Here is a 16,701-nt window from a genome sequence, read left to right as displayed (position 1 = left end):
CTTGTACTGGAGGCATTGTAAATGAAAGAAATTTCCATTTAGGCAGTTGGTGTTATGACACTTTAGAAGCTTTTCCCCTGCCTTTGGTTTAGCTTTGCAAATGCATATGCTGTTGTGCTCCAATGCATCCAGGTTCTGTAAGGTTTTCCTCGGGCCCCTTTTCAATTTCTTGCATTGAGGGAGTAGCCGGCAACTTGGGCAGAACCATGGTTTTGGAAGGGGACCAGATATTTCCAAACATGAAGAGTGAAATTCTACAAATGGGCATTTGGGATTTTCGCAACGTACAATCTTTTTATCTGTGGGCTTCCTGCAGTAGCAAATACTCGGACCAGGAGTACTCATTGTTAGAGGGGCAGCAATGTTATGCTTCCTTGTATACCATCTGCCAAGAACTTCTGGTAGTATGCAAGTTCTCCACATCTTGGTAAGTTTGGGAAGAACAGAATTCCAATGGGAGGGGTCCTTGTAAATTCTTTCCGTGAAAAACATTGATTGTTTGTCATCAAGACATGAAAACATGACAAAGTCACAATACTTGCGGTCAGTAACAAACAGCTGTTGCTGCACTTGATAATAGTATTGATGACTTCTTTTCAACCTGAATGTATCATTAACTTTTTCCAAGAAGGGGTCCTTCTTTCTAACATAAGCCTCTAAATTGCAGTCCTCCGTGCTGTACGGGCACTTAACTTCACAGCAGCCATCACCACAACATGAACAAGTGGTCAAGGCATCTGGTGTTGCATGTATCCAGGGATGGTGCTTATCGATAGTCATCCCACAGCGTTCAACTTTGAAGTCTTTGTGAGTCTTTGACATGACTTTTGCATATGCATCGATTGCAGGAGCTTCATTTCTGCGACCATGGATGATTGCCTTGCTGTTAATTTTGAACAAATGTGGATAACACATTGACTTGATTAAAGACTGTGATGGCATGGCAGGGTTAGTGTGCGATGCTGCCCAACTTGATGAAGCACCAATGCGCCCTGCCCTATGCCGGAAAAATGCTGTTCCTCTAGCCTGTGTCCGGGTGTCTTTTTCAATTAATTTTAGATCTATATCAGAGAGAGTTAAATTAATTTCAGCACACTTTCTTAAAAGTTCTGGATATGTCAGATCGAGGTGAGAGGGCTTAAATAATTCACAAATGGTTGGTATGTCTCGGCTCTTGAGGATGAATTGTTCACAGTACGGTTTAAATAAGCTTAAAGCTGCAGGCTTGATCATGCATTTATTCAATTTGGCAAACAGTGTTTCCATTTCCGTCTTGGATGGGACAGCAGAACAATTTGGTAGAACACCAGGAGTAGGCATTACCGGGTTGTTAAGATGACTTGGGTGGGCGGTTGTAGCGTTCGGACATGTCTCGGACAAGTTTTTGATTTTATCATCTAAATTTTCCTTTAGCTTTATAGCCGACCGGAAATTTATGTCCTGGACCTTCGCATAAGGGACTTCGCTCACATACGTCGGTAGTAACCAGGCGCATTTCACTTGAGTGCAAGCTAGCTTTCCATGTATTCTTGTCCAAGCTTCGACGTAAAACAAAATACTTACAACATGACTACAAGTCTCGGAAAGTCCTGCTTTACAACCTAGGCAGTGTGCTGATATTACAGTACCTTCTTTACTTGTAATAATCCAAACTGGAAGAGGAGGCTCATTCATACGTTGCGAATGTCGCACCTTCCCGATCACCACAAACTTATCGCAGATGATTTTGCCTTGAACACTTGTGATAAAACCCGAAACCATTTGATTGTAAGCTTCCATACTTTTGAAAGCTTTAAATTGCTCCTTTGTATAAAAGCTGGTATCCATTACCAAGTAACAAAGGAGATCTGTGGCCTCTATCGGCGGTAGACATTCTGGATCCAAATTTGCACCGATTAGCGTGGCTGGATCGATCCTTACCACTGATATTTTCTTCAAATAGCGAGATTTCACGTTCTTTTCAAGATTATTTGCGTAATCACTTAGATTAGGAATATTGTGCTCATTTGATGATAGTTCTGCTTGACTACTGTCTTCTGAATTTTCAATAGAATCACACGACATTTCTGTTGAACCCTTCAAAGCTCACACAACTCTCTGTTAGTTTACATATGCTAATTGGCTCGTGCGACACCAACATGGCGGACGATAACATGTGACGTCACATGAAAACCAAGTATTCGGAGAAAGGAACGTAGTTCAGTTGTCAGCAGCCGTTCTTTTGGGGGAGCGTTGCGTGACATCCAAAAAAACGGCTGCGAGGGAGACTAGTTCGAGTTGTGTCGACGTCGAAACAGATGTTCTCTCTGTGGCAATATTATTGCAAATGAAGATCAACAGTAGATTTCAGTTTGCGCATTTTAATTAGGAAATAAGGAACAAGGATATCTTAAGAGAAAGCGGTGTCAACCAAAGATAATGATCAAAACACAAAGTAGGTTAACAATAAGCTATAACAGCAAGTTGAAAATAATTTTCAATTAACTCTAAACTGTTTGGAGGGGAAAAACTGTTTCGACAAACTGCTTTTGGTTGAGACTCAATTGATACTAAACCAGATGGTTGCAGGCCCACGATGTTCTTTTCTTCTTATTGGCTTGCTTCGAAGTAAATTAACTGAAAAATTTAATGGGAAATGGTAATTGGATGACAAATAAATTTTTTTATGCAAAATACTCGTCATTTTCTCCCTTTTAGTTTTTCTTATCATCAAGGAACGAAGTTTTATTTGTCGCGACTCCCCAATTTGCTTGTAGAAGATCGATTTATTGGCAGAGAGACAAATTGAGAAAGGTATCATCATTTTCTTTTTCTTGTTCTGGTATAGTTCGGATGACTAAAACATGATTCATCTCTGTATGATACAGTTGATAAATTGTTGATGATGTGCTGTGTATAATTAATCTTTGATGGTGATCATCATCCATTTTATTTCTGTTCAGAGTTTTTCTGTTCCATTGTTGTGCTCCGTCTTTTCGTTTTTCGATGATTCTTTTAAAAATTATTCTGATAACATGAGAGGCATTCCGGTCTAGGGATGGCTACGATAAACTTTAGATGATGATAGCGATAGTATAATCTTCGCTGTATGGCGAAACTTTACCAAGTACTTTGGCTCTGTATGCCCTATTTGTAATTGATACTTCATGAATTAGCATTAATCTAGGTCTAAGTGATCGTCAGAGTTACATCATTTTGGCGCGTTCAAATGTTTCACGGAAGCATTTCCTCGTAAAAAATTTATTGAAAGAAAAAAAAAAGCAGCGCCGGTAAAAATAGAGAAACGATTAAAAATATGTAGATATTTAGGAGATATCTTGCAATTTTGTGGTGGTTCCTTTTTTGTCAAGGGACTGACACTCAAAGTGCTCTAGTACACGTATCTATTAAAAAGACCATGTTGGATGTTTTTCCTCTTAGCACCTGCCAACTGAATTAGCTATGATGCATTTCGTTTTTAACGCTTCTCGATTCTTTACTACTTCTAAAAATTTTGAATGAAAAACTAAAAAGGGAATCGATTAACTCACAAAATGAAAACTAAATCAAGCAAAAAATTAAAAAAAGAAAAGAAACAAAGCGGATAAAAAGAAAACAAAAAACAAAAGAGAAATATTATGACCACTTTCATCGGTAACATGGTCAAACACGAGCGGGAGTGCTTGATATATTAACGATTTCCCGGATCCTGTAGGCAACTTAACAAAAACGTCTTCTTTCTCGACTAAAACTTTTTTAATTGCAAGCTTCTGGTGAGCTTTAAGCTCGAAAATTTTGAACTTTGACGACGCTTTGCGAAAAGCTCCTTCAAGCACCGCCATTTGTCTTGTGTTTTCCATATGAGGATCGCGATAGAAAACGATATCTGATTGGACGAGTGTCAAAAGGTGAGTCTGGCGCGAAAAGGTTCCTGAAAATGGAACCCGAGCTGTGATTGGCCAATTCGGAGAAAGGAATGTAGTTCGGTTGTCAGCAGCCGTTCTTTTAGGGGAGCGTTGCGTGACATCCAAAAGAAACAGCTGCGAGGGAGACTACCTCTTCATGGGACTCAAAATAAAGAGATTTTCTTTGTAACTCTCTCTGTTTAAATGACTGTCTCGTTCCAAGCATGGTGTCACAGTCAACTTTCGACCACTGTTCTTCAGCACTGTTTTTGAATCGCCTAGCAGTTTCTCTTCTTTCCTTTTGTTTTTGCACTTTAGTTTTTGCATGTGTTAGTCCAATTTCAGGTACCTTTGTTAAGGCATCAGCAAGGTTGATATTGTAGAGATTCTTGAATGACTCATTAATGTTCAAATAGATGCTCTTTGCAGTATCCCGAATGGCCTTCTTTGAAGGTTTTACAGCCTTGGTTGTTTTTGTCAAATTCCCTGCTTCTTTTGTGGATGTAGCTACTGAGTCAGCTCCTTTTAGTCGATTAGTTTTCAGAGGGAATTGTGTCTGGAAAAGCAGATGATTCACTTGGCATTCCCGGCAGTTCGAGATAGAATGTAATCCCTTCATAAGAGCTGACAGCGATTTCCATGCAAATGAACTGAAGTGATGTAAGTATTTTGACTTGCTTTCACCGCGCCATTTTTTAAAGTTTTTAAGAAGTACGTGCAGCCTTTTGTCGAATGTGTTCTGAGAAACAGCGAAAGCTTCTTTGTTTTCAGAAAATCTACTCAAGAACCTCTGTAGACGAGTGCCCTTGTCGTAACTAACCTTCCCATTCTCATCATTAACACTGTTCCTTGCAGCTACACGCGCGAAGCCACAGTTTAAAAAATCCCGCCATAAAAGCCGCGATGTTTTTCCTTCAAGTTAGCGACTCTTCAAATCCTTCGTGTGGCAAAAGACGTTGAATTTCCAGCTGAAAAGCCTTTAAACTCCTTCAGACAATGTAAAACGGTAATTCTGAAGGTGTTTCGTTGAAACCAATTCAGCAAGATCGAAGCGTATGTTTACCCCACAAAAACTCAAGTTATCTGAACATTCCGCCAAAACTCGAAAGATAATTTAGAACAGGAACATGATATCCTATTATTCTACTAGCAATTAAGGTTTTAGGAGTCAGAAGTGCGCGCAAAACTCCGAGAGACAGTTAAGATTTCTTTTATTACGAAAGTTGTCCTTCGTTCAGAGCGTCGAAATCTTGTTATCTTTACTTCTTTACTACGTCTCAAATTTAAGTATATAGAGATGAAAAATACCAGTTTTGCATATAAATAAATTTAATGTTTTCATTCAGCAAAGTTCCTCCTTAATGACACAAAAGAAACGAGAAAAACAACTTACAAACTTTATGACCCTTCCGCTGCAATCTTGTCCGCCATCTTGGAAAGGCTTTGTTGCTATAGCAAGAATATTCTCTCGGTTCTAGTTTTCCGAAGTCTAGGCCGCGCTTTCAAATATGGCGGACACATCGAGCTGCTAGTTAAGTATTAAAAACGTTGGATACACCACTTTACCATCGTTCAGACGACGGCTTTTCTATTCTAAAACCAGAAGGCTATTTTAAGAAACTAGCAATCAATCGGGGATTTTAGATTCCATCTCAAATGGCCTCATGAGACACCAATAATTGAGTAAATTGCCGTTCATCGAAAAAAGAATGACAATTTCACACTAGCCAACGGCATTTTCCCGGATTCCCCGATTAAGCTCAAAATCAAAGAACATAGAAGGCCATTCCTGGATGCTTTAACCGTGATCTGATGCCGTAAAAAGTGATGTAAACTTGAACCAAAGAGAACGGAGACAAATGGCGCCAAATAAAGCACTGAAGAACGGTTGCGTCACATGACCCACAGAAACGTTTACTTTCCCCATGGATTAGTAAGCTTTTTATAAAAGAAAGATCAACGAATGCTTAAATATTATTTTTCCAATTTTTTCCTAATTTTTAGCCTTTTTAATTCTGCCCCATTCCTTAATTCACGTGAGGAGCGTTTGGGTCCCGATATTTCCTCAGCGTTGTGAATGAAAGAACAAGTTTTGCAACGTGCGCGAGCGCATTTAATAGTTCTGGGTTTGTCATTAGTTTGAAATGAACTTCTGACCAAAAAGTTGCCTATGTCTTCTTCACGTTAGAATGAAATAAGTGAAGGCTGCGAAAAGATAATAATCATCACCACATAAACGACCAAGTCTTAGAAACTGAGAAAAGGAAATGTAATTCTTGACATGAGATGGATGCGAAGATTAATTCAACAAGTAACTGTTTTGCGATTCTGCAGAATTCTTGACATGAGATGGATGCGAAGATAAATGCAACAGGTAACTATGTGAGTCTGTAGGTTTGCAATGCACAATAAAGTATAATAATTAAATAAAGAAACCTTTGAATCTACTGGATGCAGCCCAAAAGAATGCGCAAATAAAGGGGGGGGGGGCGGGTAAGTTTCTCGAGAAACTGTGGTGCTTCGTCGGTAGGAGTAACAAGGTAATTTGGGTTTTAGGAACTGAGTTAACATGAATGTAAATTGGCCACCGTAAAGTGTTTCACAGCTGACGTTCCGAGAGTTACCCCTTCGCCATTCTCTCTGACGAAGGGATAACGATCGAAACGTCAGCTTTGAAACTCTTTACGGTGGCCAACTGATTTACATTATCAAATCAGTTCATAAAACCCAAATTATAATGTGCGAATAGCCTGCTTATAGGAGTGTGCCATAATAGAAAACTTTTGCCTCCTGAGAATGGACAACTTTGCCTTACATGGAACCCAACACATCACAAATTACACCTGAGGTGGATTTCACATGCTGCTAGATTCGATTATAATTTTGCAAGTTAATTCTCTCTAATACAAAGTAATACCACTTAAAAGCATTTCATAATATCACTAGTTCTTAATTTACAAAATGCAAATTAAAACGACTTATATGCGTTCGCGCGCGCGGAAAATGCTATTAACTTATGTGGTATCTACTAAAAGAAACTATTTGCATTATAAAGAATCGAAACCCCACTTAGGCTCGGTTTTCAATATCTCAATCGCGCTTTTTGAATATTCTGCGAAGGAGAAAGAGAGAAGGAGGTTCAGTTTCTGCACAGCGGCCAATGATAGAGCCTAAATCCTATGAGCGAGCCTCACACCTAAACCTACGAAAACGGCGGCCGAACGTTGGACATTAGCGATTCTGACCGGTGTCCCAGCGGATTTAGAACCCCGCGGATTTGGACCCCCGTTCCAATTCCGCTAGCGGATATGGACCCACCTTCGCAGATTTGGACCCCCAACCAAACATTCCTTTTAAGCATCGTTTGTATCGTATAACCCTAACCCTTAACCCTAACCCTAACCCTAACCCTAACCCTAACCCTAAACCCTAACCCTAACCCTAACCTAACCCTAACCCTTACCCTAATCAAACCTAACCCTTAGCGCTCTCTCGCAGATTAACGAAAATCCTAAGTTGTGACGGGATGCTGAGAATAAGATAATATCAGTACGCATGTTTTGAATTACAAACATATTTTAACATGGACTGGAACGTAAAGTTTCATCTAATTTTACTAGAACGTTAAGGATGAAGTTTTCAACCATTTTGTTGCGGGGAGGGGTTCAAATCCGCGGAGGGGGGGGGTCCAAATCTGTTAGCAAATTTGGACCAGGGGGTTCATATCCGCTAACGGATTTTAACCGGGGGTCCAGGCGACAAGGAAAACTCGAGAGTTTCAAAAAACAAAGGTTACTCAAGTACGTGTAACCTGGTTATTTACCATTTACCAGACGTTTTAAAATTACCACGACTGTACTGGTAACTGCGATGTGGTTCTGACAGCTTGAAAGCACGCCACTTAGTCATTACAGCGTTCATTACTCTTACCGGATTTTTCAGCCAACCTAATCGATTTTGGTGCGGTGAGATTTAGTACGTATGAAGCATGCTTTTCCTAGTTTTTGACAACATAGATGCATCGCAAGAAAAAACAGCAGCACTGCGCCCTTGGTCAACCATTCCGCTTATTATTTCCGACGTTTTTCATGTTTATTCATTGGAAGCCGCTGTTATTTCTAAGGTAGAAGGTAAATGGTTTGTTCTTTCTTTAGCGCTCCCATCACAGGCGGCCCAAGCTCTGGAGCCGCAACCCACTAATTGACCCTTGCTCACCATAGAGTCTCCTGTAGCTCAGTGGTTAGAGCATCCGACTAGATCACGGAGGGTCGTGGGTTAAAATCCCATCTGGAAATTCGATTTTTAAAAATTGTTTATTTTCATCTTTACATGCTCACTTTGGAGGCTGGTTGGCTGCATGTGATGCTTTAATGCATGTGATGCTTTAATGTGACAGCGTGATGCTGTTAGTGAGCTTCTATGCGCTAGCTGATGTTTGGCTGTGTAGCCGCGTGATGCGGTTCCATTCAATACCCACTAATTGACCCTTGCTCACCATAGAGTCTCCTGTAGCTCAATGGTTAGCGCATCCGACTAGATCACGGATGGTCATGGGTTCAAATCCCATCTGGAAACTCGATTTTTACAAATCAAGTTAAATCGGTAAAATAACGACACTAGGAGCAAACAACACACGTACAGAATAAGGTAAGCCAATTTTACTTAATATTTTTACTTTTAACTATCTCTATGGATATCTTGTAGAAAATCCCATACAAATCCTTATAAATCGATATGCAAATTGTGTTTCTTGCGTGGTTCTTAAAGAGAGCTTGGGTTGCCTGTGCTCCCATAAGGATCTTCTCTTCTAATGCAATAAGTTAGCGCTGAATGTCTCTCGAATATTGTTTATTGCACCTTCAACAAAGATAGAACGTCTTTGATATTAAGGCAAACGTGATTTAATCAAGTTAGGTGCGCTGAAGTCCGTTACTTAGCAACAAATTTTGACAATTGCTTAAGCCCTGCCCCCAAGAACCTGCCACCTTATGCCGTGCCATGGCACACGAAAGACTAATTCATTTTATCCCTCAACTCTACAACTTCAGATGTGTAATCCATAATTCTTGACTGCATGTCGTATCATATTACATGCCTCGGTTATTCCGTGACCTTTGGAACAATTTTTTAAGTGCTCTCTTCCTTCCTGTAAAGCCTCCGATGACATGTGTTCATGGCAGAGATTTTCAACTATAACGGCACGTTTCAAATTAGGAGGACTTTATATTGAAAACAATATCTTCCGAAAAATACCTTTCATATAATGGGAAAAACCAACTCAGACAGTTAGTTAAAATTAACCCAGCCGCGATCAATAATTTTTGGCTACTTATCATTTTGACCTGTTACATGTATATCTCGATAGCGTCAGTGCAGATTTTTCATCCGGCAAGTCAATTTATAGAGGATATTACACGGTGGCGAGAAGATATGAATTATGTTCTCGCGGCAAGAACAATATCTTACTCGAAAATAAAATTCATTTCTTTGGGCTAACGTGTAAATTTATTTTCTTCGTATGCATATATATATACATGGTACAGCTTTATAATACAGATACTGGGAACTAAACTTATCTCGTCGCAAATTTCGAGCTTTTCTTTTTGGTTTTCTCGTTGTCTTGTTGTTTGGAAAATGCAGTTAAACTTCGTTCCTTACCAATACAAATGACGTTCGAAACGGAAATAAAATTAAGTTCATTTAGCAAAGTTTGAAAAGGCGAGAATCTGACATCGTTGCTTAACATGACCACTTCCCAATAGACACGCACTGAAAAAGCAAGCCACTCGGTTCCCGGATGTGATGGTCGTGCTGATTCAAGGAGTGTTTCAGTTCCCGGTAAAACACTTCCATCCATACTATTAAAGCTTGATAAACCTGCATAACAGAAAGATTGCCCAGGAATAATGTTACGTATCTTAAATAACATAGATGAGATAACCGGGGGAAATAATGCAGAGTGGCAAACAAGGAGAGATTAAAAGAAATAAAGAGGGAAGGATTTCAATAAAAAATAGGAAGTTGAGAGATGATAAATATTTACTTTGACGGTATAAGACAACGCCTTTAGGCCTCAGACCACACTGTTGTCTGTCTCCCACGTTGTTGCGGGCGCCATTAATATCTAAAAACCCTACTCTTACAATTCCTAGACGATGTAATGAAAGCCAAGGATCTTTCATTATTGGGATGATCAAGCTATGGAAAAAAAAAAAAAAAAAAAAAAAAAAAGGAAAAAAAAAAAACTCAACCGACTGTTTCCGTTTTGTTGTGGTTGTTGACCTGCACTTGACTGTTAATTCCATGAACATAATATTTAGAAACAAATATTGATATTTACTTCATTAAAGAAATCAAACAAAATGATATTGGTGAATTTTCCATGGAATTAAATACGAAAAATGAGACTGATTTTCCACGGTTAAAAAAAAAAAAATTGATACCAACTGAGACCGTTTCAGTTTCTTATGACCCTTCGAGTGTCTAATGTCACTTCCGAATTGAGCAACTTGGTTATCATAGAAAAAATTGACCGCGTAAGATGTCTGAGAATTGTCACTTTCGCTAAATAAAGAAGAATATGACCTCATTTTTGGGGGGGGAGTTGTTGTAGAAAATGAAATGAGAAAATTTTTTAATATTAGGTCATGTTTTGTAATAAGATGCAATCCAAATATAACTCTTGGGAAATCGCTGAATTATTATTCGAATATTCCAACACCTAAACATGTTTCGTGTAAATTTCCTGTGCAGTGATTCAAAGCGCTTAACTCCGCTAGAGGAAGGTTAGCATCGTTGAGAAGATTGGTTGGAAAGCGCGACTGGAAAGAAGAAATATTCTGAAAGTAACTTCTGGATAATTCTTTTGGTTTTTATCGTTTCTAAGAAAGAAGAAAAACCTTTTGGCGTCTGTCAAGCTGTTAAAAATGGCGGCGTCGCGGAACATCGTCTGGACGGATTACAAGTTTTCAGCTTTTTGCGTCATTTTCATCTGGACTTTCCTCTGTTCATCTCGTCCAGGTGTGTATATAAATGCTAACATTTATAACGTTGATCATAATATTGCGGTGTCGTTGAGAAAATTGCGATATCATTGAAGCTTATTCTGACGATTTTACGTTCTTAGTTCTAGTCACGGACTCCCTTAGGGCAGTGCCTTTAATTAGGAAGAATTGCTTCAGACTAGAATTTTGTAGAAAACTTTTTCTCACTTTTTTCAATTCACTCGGGTAAATTTAAGGAAGCGGGATGTATGACACAGGTGCTTACATATCTAATAGCATCACCGACGAGTAATCGTAGAACTCGGTCCACCTTTGCCATGTGCACAGTGAAATTCATCAAGTGACCATTTAATACACGAAAAGTTTACCTCCAATTAAAGGCGAATGAAATCTCACTTAACTGGCAGATCAACTTGAAACGAAAAGGGAACATTCTCGATCTCGGTCAACTTAAAGTTTACGTGACTGTTGTGTCGGTCACATGACCTGAGTAGGTAATGACACGTGGAGCGACGAGCGAGAGAGGTGGATTGAATTCGTTCGTTATTAGTTATCTTATATGTGATTAAAGAGACGTAGTTACGGACAGAATACAACACTGGCGACGAGGATGTTCAATACCTTCGCATAAATCAACATGGCAGCGGCAAGTGTTGAGTTTGGAGGAATTTTGCCGTTCGACTGTGAAGGCGCGATCACCTCAGTTGCTCCTCGTTGGAAAAAGTGGAAAAAATCTCTTGAATATATTACCTCTTAGCAAGAGGAATCACCAACAGCGCTCGGAAAAAAAGGTTTGCTGTTACACTGTGCTGGCAGTGAAGTGCAAGAATTATTCGAAACCCTGCAAGATCCAGGACCGTTGGCAGATGTAGGTGAAGACAATGCTGACGAATATCAGAAAGCCCTACGCACACTTGATGCTCATTTTAGCGCGCGGTTAAATGAGCCATACGAAAGACACGTCTTCAGAAATCTCAAACAGGAGGGAGGAGAGACGGTCGATCAGTTTATTACTCGGTTACGACACCAAGCGGAAAATTGTAATTGGGATAACGCAGACGAGCCGATTCGCGATCAGGTCATCGACAAGTGCAGATCAGACGACTTGCGGCGGAAATTATTGTTAAAGGGAACCCATCTAACTCTGGAAAAGGTGCAAGAAATCGCTCGATCTTTTGAGGCAGTAGATATTCAGTTGAAAACGATGACTGGTGTGGAAGATGATCGTCAACAAGTTAACCGTATCGAACGTGGAGAAACCGCTGTCCAGTTTAAAGGAAGAGAAACGAAAGCCAAATCTTATCGTTGTGACAGAGAAGGTCATTTTAGTCGTGACAGTTGTTGTCCAGCAAGAAATGCCGAGTGTCAGAGGTGTCACAAGATAGGACATTTTGCTAAGGTTTGCCAAACCAAAACTGTCACCAGAAACAAAAGATTTTCTCCACGAGATGTGCCAGACAAAAGGAGATCGAATGTGAACTCGATTGATGATGACAACTTGAGAGTTGAGAGCGACGATGACGAGTACGCATTCACTGTGGGCAGAGGAACTACAGGTGGGATGATAAATGTGTTAGTTGGAGGGATTTCTGTGCGAATGCTTATTGACTCTGGTGCAAGCACTAATGTGATAGATAAAGGAACATGGGAGGAGCTAAAATCCCAGAAGATTGAATGCAAATCCTATAGGTGCAAAAAGAAGCTGTATGCTTATGGGAGTAGTGTGCCTTTAGAAGTTATCGGTTGTTTCGAAGCAAGAGTAGTCCTGGGTGACAAAGTTTGTGAGGCAGAGTTTGTAGTGATTGATGGGACAGGACAACCCCTATTGGGGAGAAGTACAGCAATCAAGCTTGGAGTGCTTCAGATAGGAAGTTCCATAAACTCTGTAAGCAGTGACATTGTAGAAGAATTCAAAGATTGTTTTACAGGAGTAGGAAAGCTAAAAGGATATCAGCTTAAGTTGCATATAAAAGAGAATGTGGCACCTGTGGTTCAGCCTCTGCACAGACCACCATTCAATCTTAGAGACAAAATCGAGAAGAAATTAGACGAACTGGAGAACACAGACATCATTGAGAAAGTAAACAGTCCATCTCAGTGGGTCAGCCCTGTAGTTGTAGTCCCAAAACCCAATGGGGAAGTGAGACTTTGTGTAGACATGAGACAAGCAAATTGTGCGGTAGAACGTGAACGATACCCCATTCCAACCATTGATGAAGTACTTCAAGACATGAACAATAGTAAAGTGTTCAGCAAGCTGGACTTAAGATGGGGGTACCATCAAATTGAATTATCTGAAGAATCCCGTGAGATTACCACATTCATCACACACAAAGGTCTGTACCGATATAAAAGATTGATGTTTGGGATATCAGCAGCTCCGGAGAAATACCAGCAGGTTATCCAGCAGACATTGCAAGGTATTGAAGGGGTACACAATATCTCAGATGATATTATAGTGCATGGTGCAACACATGACCAGCATGATGAACGTCTGCGAAAAGTGATGATGCGTGTACGTGAATGCGGCCTTACCCTCAACTTAGAAAAGTGGTATTTAGGTATCAGTAATGATGTACAAATCATGAGTGTGTCACTACATGTATATTGCTTTTTGTGGCACAGCATATGGGAAATAAAAACCTTCAATCAGCAGTGATATTTTTCTTCTGCAGAATTAGTTGCACCAGACATCAGCAAGTTACCAAATAAAACTGTGATTCAAGATGGCGACTGGCAAGTACAATTGTACTGTAATGCCACAGGCTACCCAAAGCCAATCCTCACTTGGTACATTGACATAAATGGAGAAAAAGTGCGCATCAATGAGAAAGAAGAAGGACTGGGTGGAAATGTAGATGCTTGTCAGAAACGGACGCCTGGGTACTTCTTTTTGGTAGACAGCAATCCCTCTGACCTTGTCATTTGTAGCCCCAGCCTGCAACATGTAGGAAAATACACATGTCTTGCTAGCAGCCCCGGATTCCAAGATAAAGAACAAAGTGCATTCATCAATGTGCTGAGTAAGTGGTATTACATTGCAATGTGATATGTAAGTCTTTGGATGCTGTGCATCATCACTGGCTGAACTGTCTGACTCCTGAGAGTGACTACCATCTCAGTTCTCCTTTCCACACCAGCCTTGAATTGAATATTAAGGTCACAAGAGTGTAGAGGAAGTAATCACCAACTAAAAAGGCTCTTGATTAAGTAACAAATTCTCTTAGACAGCACCATAGGAAATGTATAGGGAACAGTATGGAGAATATGCATATTTATTTTGGGGTGTAAAGAGTAAGTATGTACATGTGCAACCAAACAAGGTTTTTGGAAAATTAAGTTTTTGATTGGGAGGTTATCAGTGTAATAGAGAAAAATAGGTGAGATTCATTTTTTCCTTTCAAGGTGAATGTTGCTGTGGAATAACTCATCATCTTAGTCTTGGAAGCAAAGACTGATGTTTGGTGTTTTCTTTTGTGGAAATCTCTTGAGGGAGATTATATTCTCAGTTGTTTAGGTACCAGGTAGTCTATTGCTCTGGCTTTTTAGGTACTTACAGTACTTTTAAATGGTTCAGATGGTAGCACAAATATAACATTTCCTGTTCCCTAACTGACTGCTGCTTTTTCACAAATAGTGGCAGCTAGAATCAAAGAGCCTGAAAATGGGTCCACAATTGAGGGACTGCAAGTTGGCAAGAAAGTAATTGTGACATGCAAAGCTGAAGGAAACCCACAGCCCAATGTTTCATGGGTACAGAACAGTACTGGCAAGGTGATTGCTTCTGGGATGGGCTCCGTGCAGCTTCTCAAGACTTTGGAGAAGGATGATGATTTTGGAAGTTATATCTGCATTGCTCGCAATCGCTTGAAAAACAGTGCATTGAAACATGATAAAGTTTTTATAAAATTAATGAAAGGTTAGTTGGTTACTGCTAGTGCAATCATGATAGATGATACAGTTTTATTTTCAAATAACAGTCAAAGCTCTAACTCTCCCTTAACCCGTAAGAGTGACTGGTGTAATTTCTGTGTACAATATCACTACTGAAACACTCCCATAACCCACAAGAGTGACTGGCGTAATCTCTGTGTACAGTATCACTACTGAAACACCCCCACAACCCATAAGAGTGACTGGCGTAATTTCTGTGTACAGTATCACTACTGAAACACCCCCACAACCCATAAGAGTGACTGGCGTAATTTCTGTGTACAGTATCACTACTGAAACACCCCCACAACCCATAAGAGTGACTGGCGTAATTTCTGTGTACAGTATCACTACTGAAACAATCCCACAACCCATAAGAGTGACTGGCGTAATTTCTGTGTACAGTATCCCTACTGAAACCAACATTGCGGTCACAAGAATGAAGGGAATTATTGCTATTTCAAGTTCTCCTTAGATCTAGCATTCCGTTTAGCCATTTTCACTTTCGCCAAAACTAGGTTTTGTAGCCACATAAACTTCATCGGTAGTTGCCTTCATTCTAAAGTTATTCCCAAGGGTTTTCGCTCCAATTTTCATGCATCTTCATTCACCAAACAATACCACCACCAAATTAGTTGGTAACTGCTAGTGAAATCATGATAGATGAAACAGTTTTATTTTCAAATAACAGTTGAAGCTCTAACTCTCCCATAACCCACAAGAGTGACTGGTGTAATTTTTGTGTACAGTATCACTACTGAAACCAACACTGCGGTCACGAGAATGAAGGGACTTGTTGCTATTTCAAGTTCTCCTTAGCAGTGTTTTAGAAATATATAGAGAAAAGTATAAGGAATACAGGTGCTGGTGTTACGGAATCAAGGGTTGAGCTGTCCTCTGTATTCTTCAATGACTGTGGAGTTCGGATGATTGAGTATTGAGCTTGCAAATATTCGCGTGGATGGTAGGTTGTGAACTATTTTTAAAATGCAGATTTGGCATTCTTCTTAAGCTACTAAATCTTAAGTTGTGAAGCGGTTGTAATAAGTTGAGTACACAAAACCTGATTCTACTAACCAGACATGTTATCAGAATTCTGTGTATTATTGGTCAACTTTTTTTTTGTGTGGAAGACATAGTGTCTGGAGGGCCAGGTGTGGCTTGCTGGATTTGTGGTGGAAAGGTCAGCCCTGAGCTGGCAGATTTATTGTGTCAGGGTTTGGAGCAAGATACTGTCCTGTCACAATGCGTTGCTCCACTCAGGAGTATAAAAAGTGAACAGCCCTTACAAGGAGAACTTCCATAACTCCTTGTTTTTTTTTTGTTTTTTTTGTTTGTTTTTTTTGTTTGTTTGTTTGTTTTTTTTTGTGCTAGGAAACTCGTCTTGAATAAACAGTTTTACTCTGATGCTGTGGGCCATAAGACCAGAAAACTGACCAACCTGTGAACAGTACCTTGATAATTTGCCATGATGTCATATGTACAGTTTTCTATCTTCTGATTCATTTGCAGCACCTACATCACCATCAATATATCCCTACACTGGGGAGAAAACAGTTAAAGAAGGGATGGAAAAATCTCTTAGATGTATAGCTAAAGCATCTCCAAAAGCCAATGTAACCTGGTACCGGCATGGCAAGGAGTTACAGAACACCACTACCTGTTCCGCATCAGACAAGGACAAGTGCAAAACTGTTTATGAGGTTTATGAAGATAACCCTACCTCTGCTTTGCACACTACTTTCACCCAACACGTTCTTAAGATACACAGTGCAACATATCCAAGAGATGAAGGGGAGTTCAAATGTATTGCAACAAATGGCATTGGTCAACCTGCAGAGTTAATTATAGACCTCAATATACTTGGTATGTGCAGTACT

General features: G+C 39.8%; 2 protein-coding genes across 7 annotated transcripts in view; one reads left to right on the top strand and one right to left on the bottom strand.

Annotated features, from left to right (window-relative positions):
• Positions 1 to 2,086, bottom strand: part of LOC148724257 (uncharacterized) — a 3,015-nt gene extending 929 nt beyond the window's left edge. The window contains exon 1 of the mRNA XM_088733898.1: positions 1 to 2,086. This exon is cut by the window's left edge and continues 929 nt beyond it. Coding sequence (XP_088590024.1) covers positions 1 to 2,064 — 2,064 coding nt within the window. The 5' untranslated portion in view covers positions 2,065 to 2,086.
• Positions 1 to 16,701, top strand: part of LOC111344794 (fibroblast growth factor receptor 4) — an 87,557-nt gene that overhangs the window by 61,162 nt on the left and 9,694 nt on the right. For 2 of the 6 annotated variants that reach the window (XM_088733887.1, XM_088733888.1), the window contains one exon: positions 16,334 to 16,687. In XM_088733887.1, the coding sequence (XP_088590013.1) occupies positions 16,334 to 16,687 (354 nt within the window). Of the gene's footprint in view, positions 1 to 10,609; positions 10,905 to 11,400; positions 13,309 to 13,563; positions 13,912 to 14,525; positions 14,808 to 15,744; positions 15,786 to 16,333; positions 16,688 to 16,701 lie in introns of those variants that run through there. The other 4 variants (XM_088733886.1, XM_088733884.1, XM_088733885.1 and 1 more) reach the window with 4 other exon arrangements.

This window comes from Stylophora pistillata, chromosome 9 (genome assembly GCF_964205215.1).
Source record: "Stylophora pistillata chromosome 9, jaStyPist1.2, whole genome shotgun sequence".
NCBI lineage: Eukaryota > Metazoa > Cnidaria > Anthozoa > Scleractinia > Pocilloporidae > Stylophora > Stylophora pistillata.
This window is presented reverse-complemented; position numbering and strand designations above follow the sequence as displayed.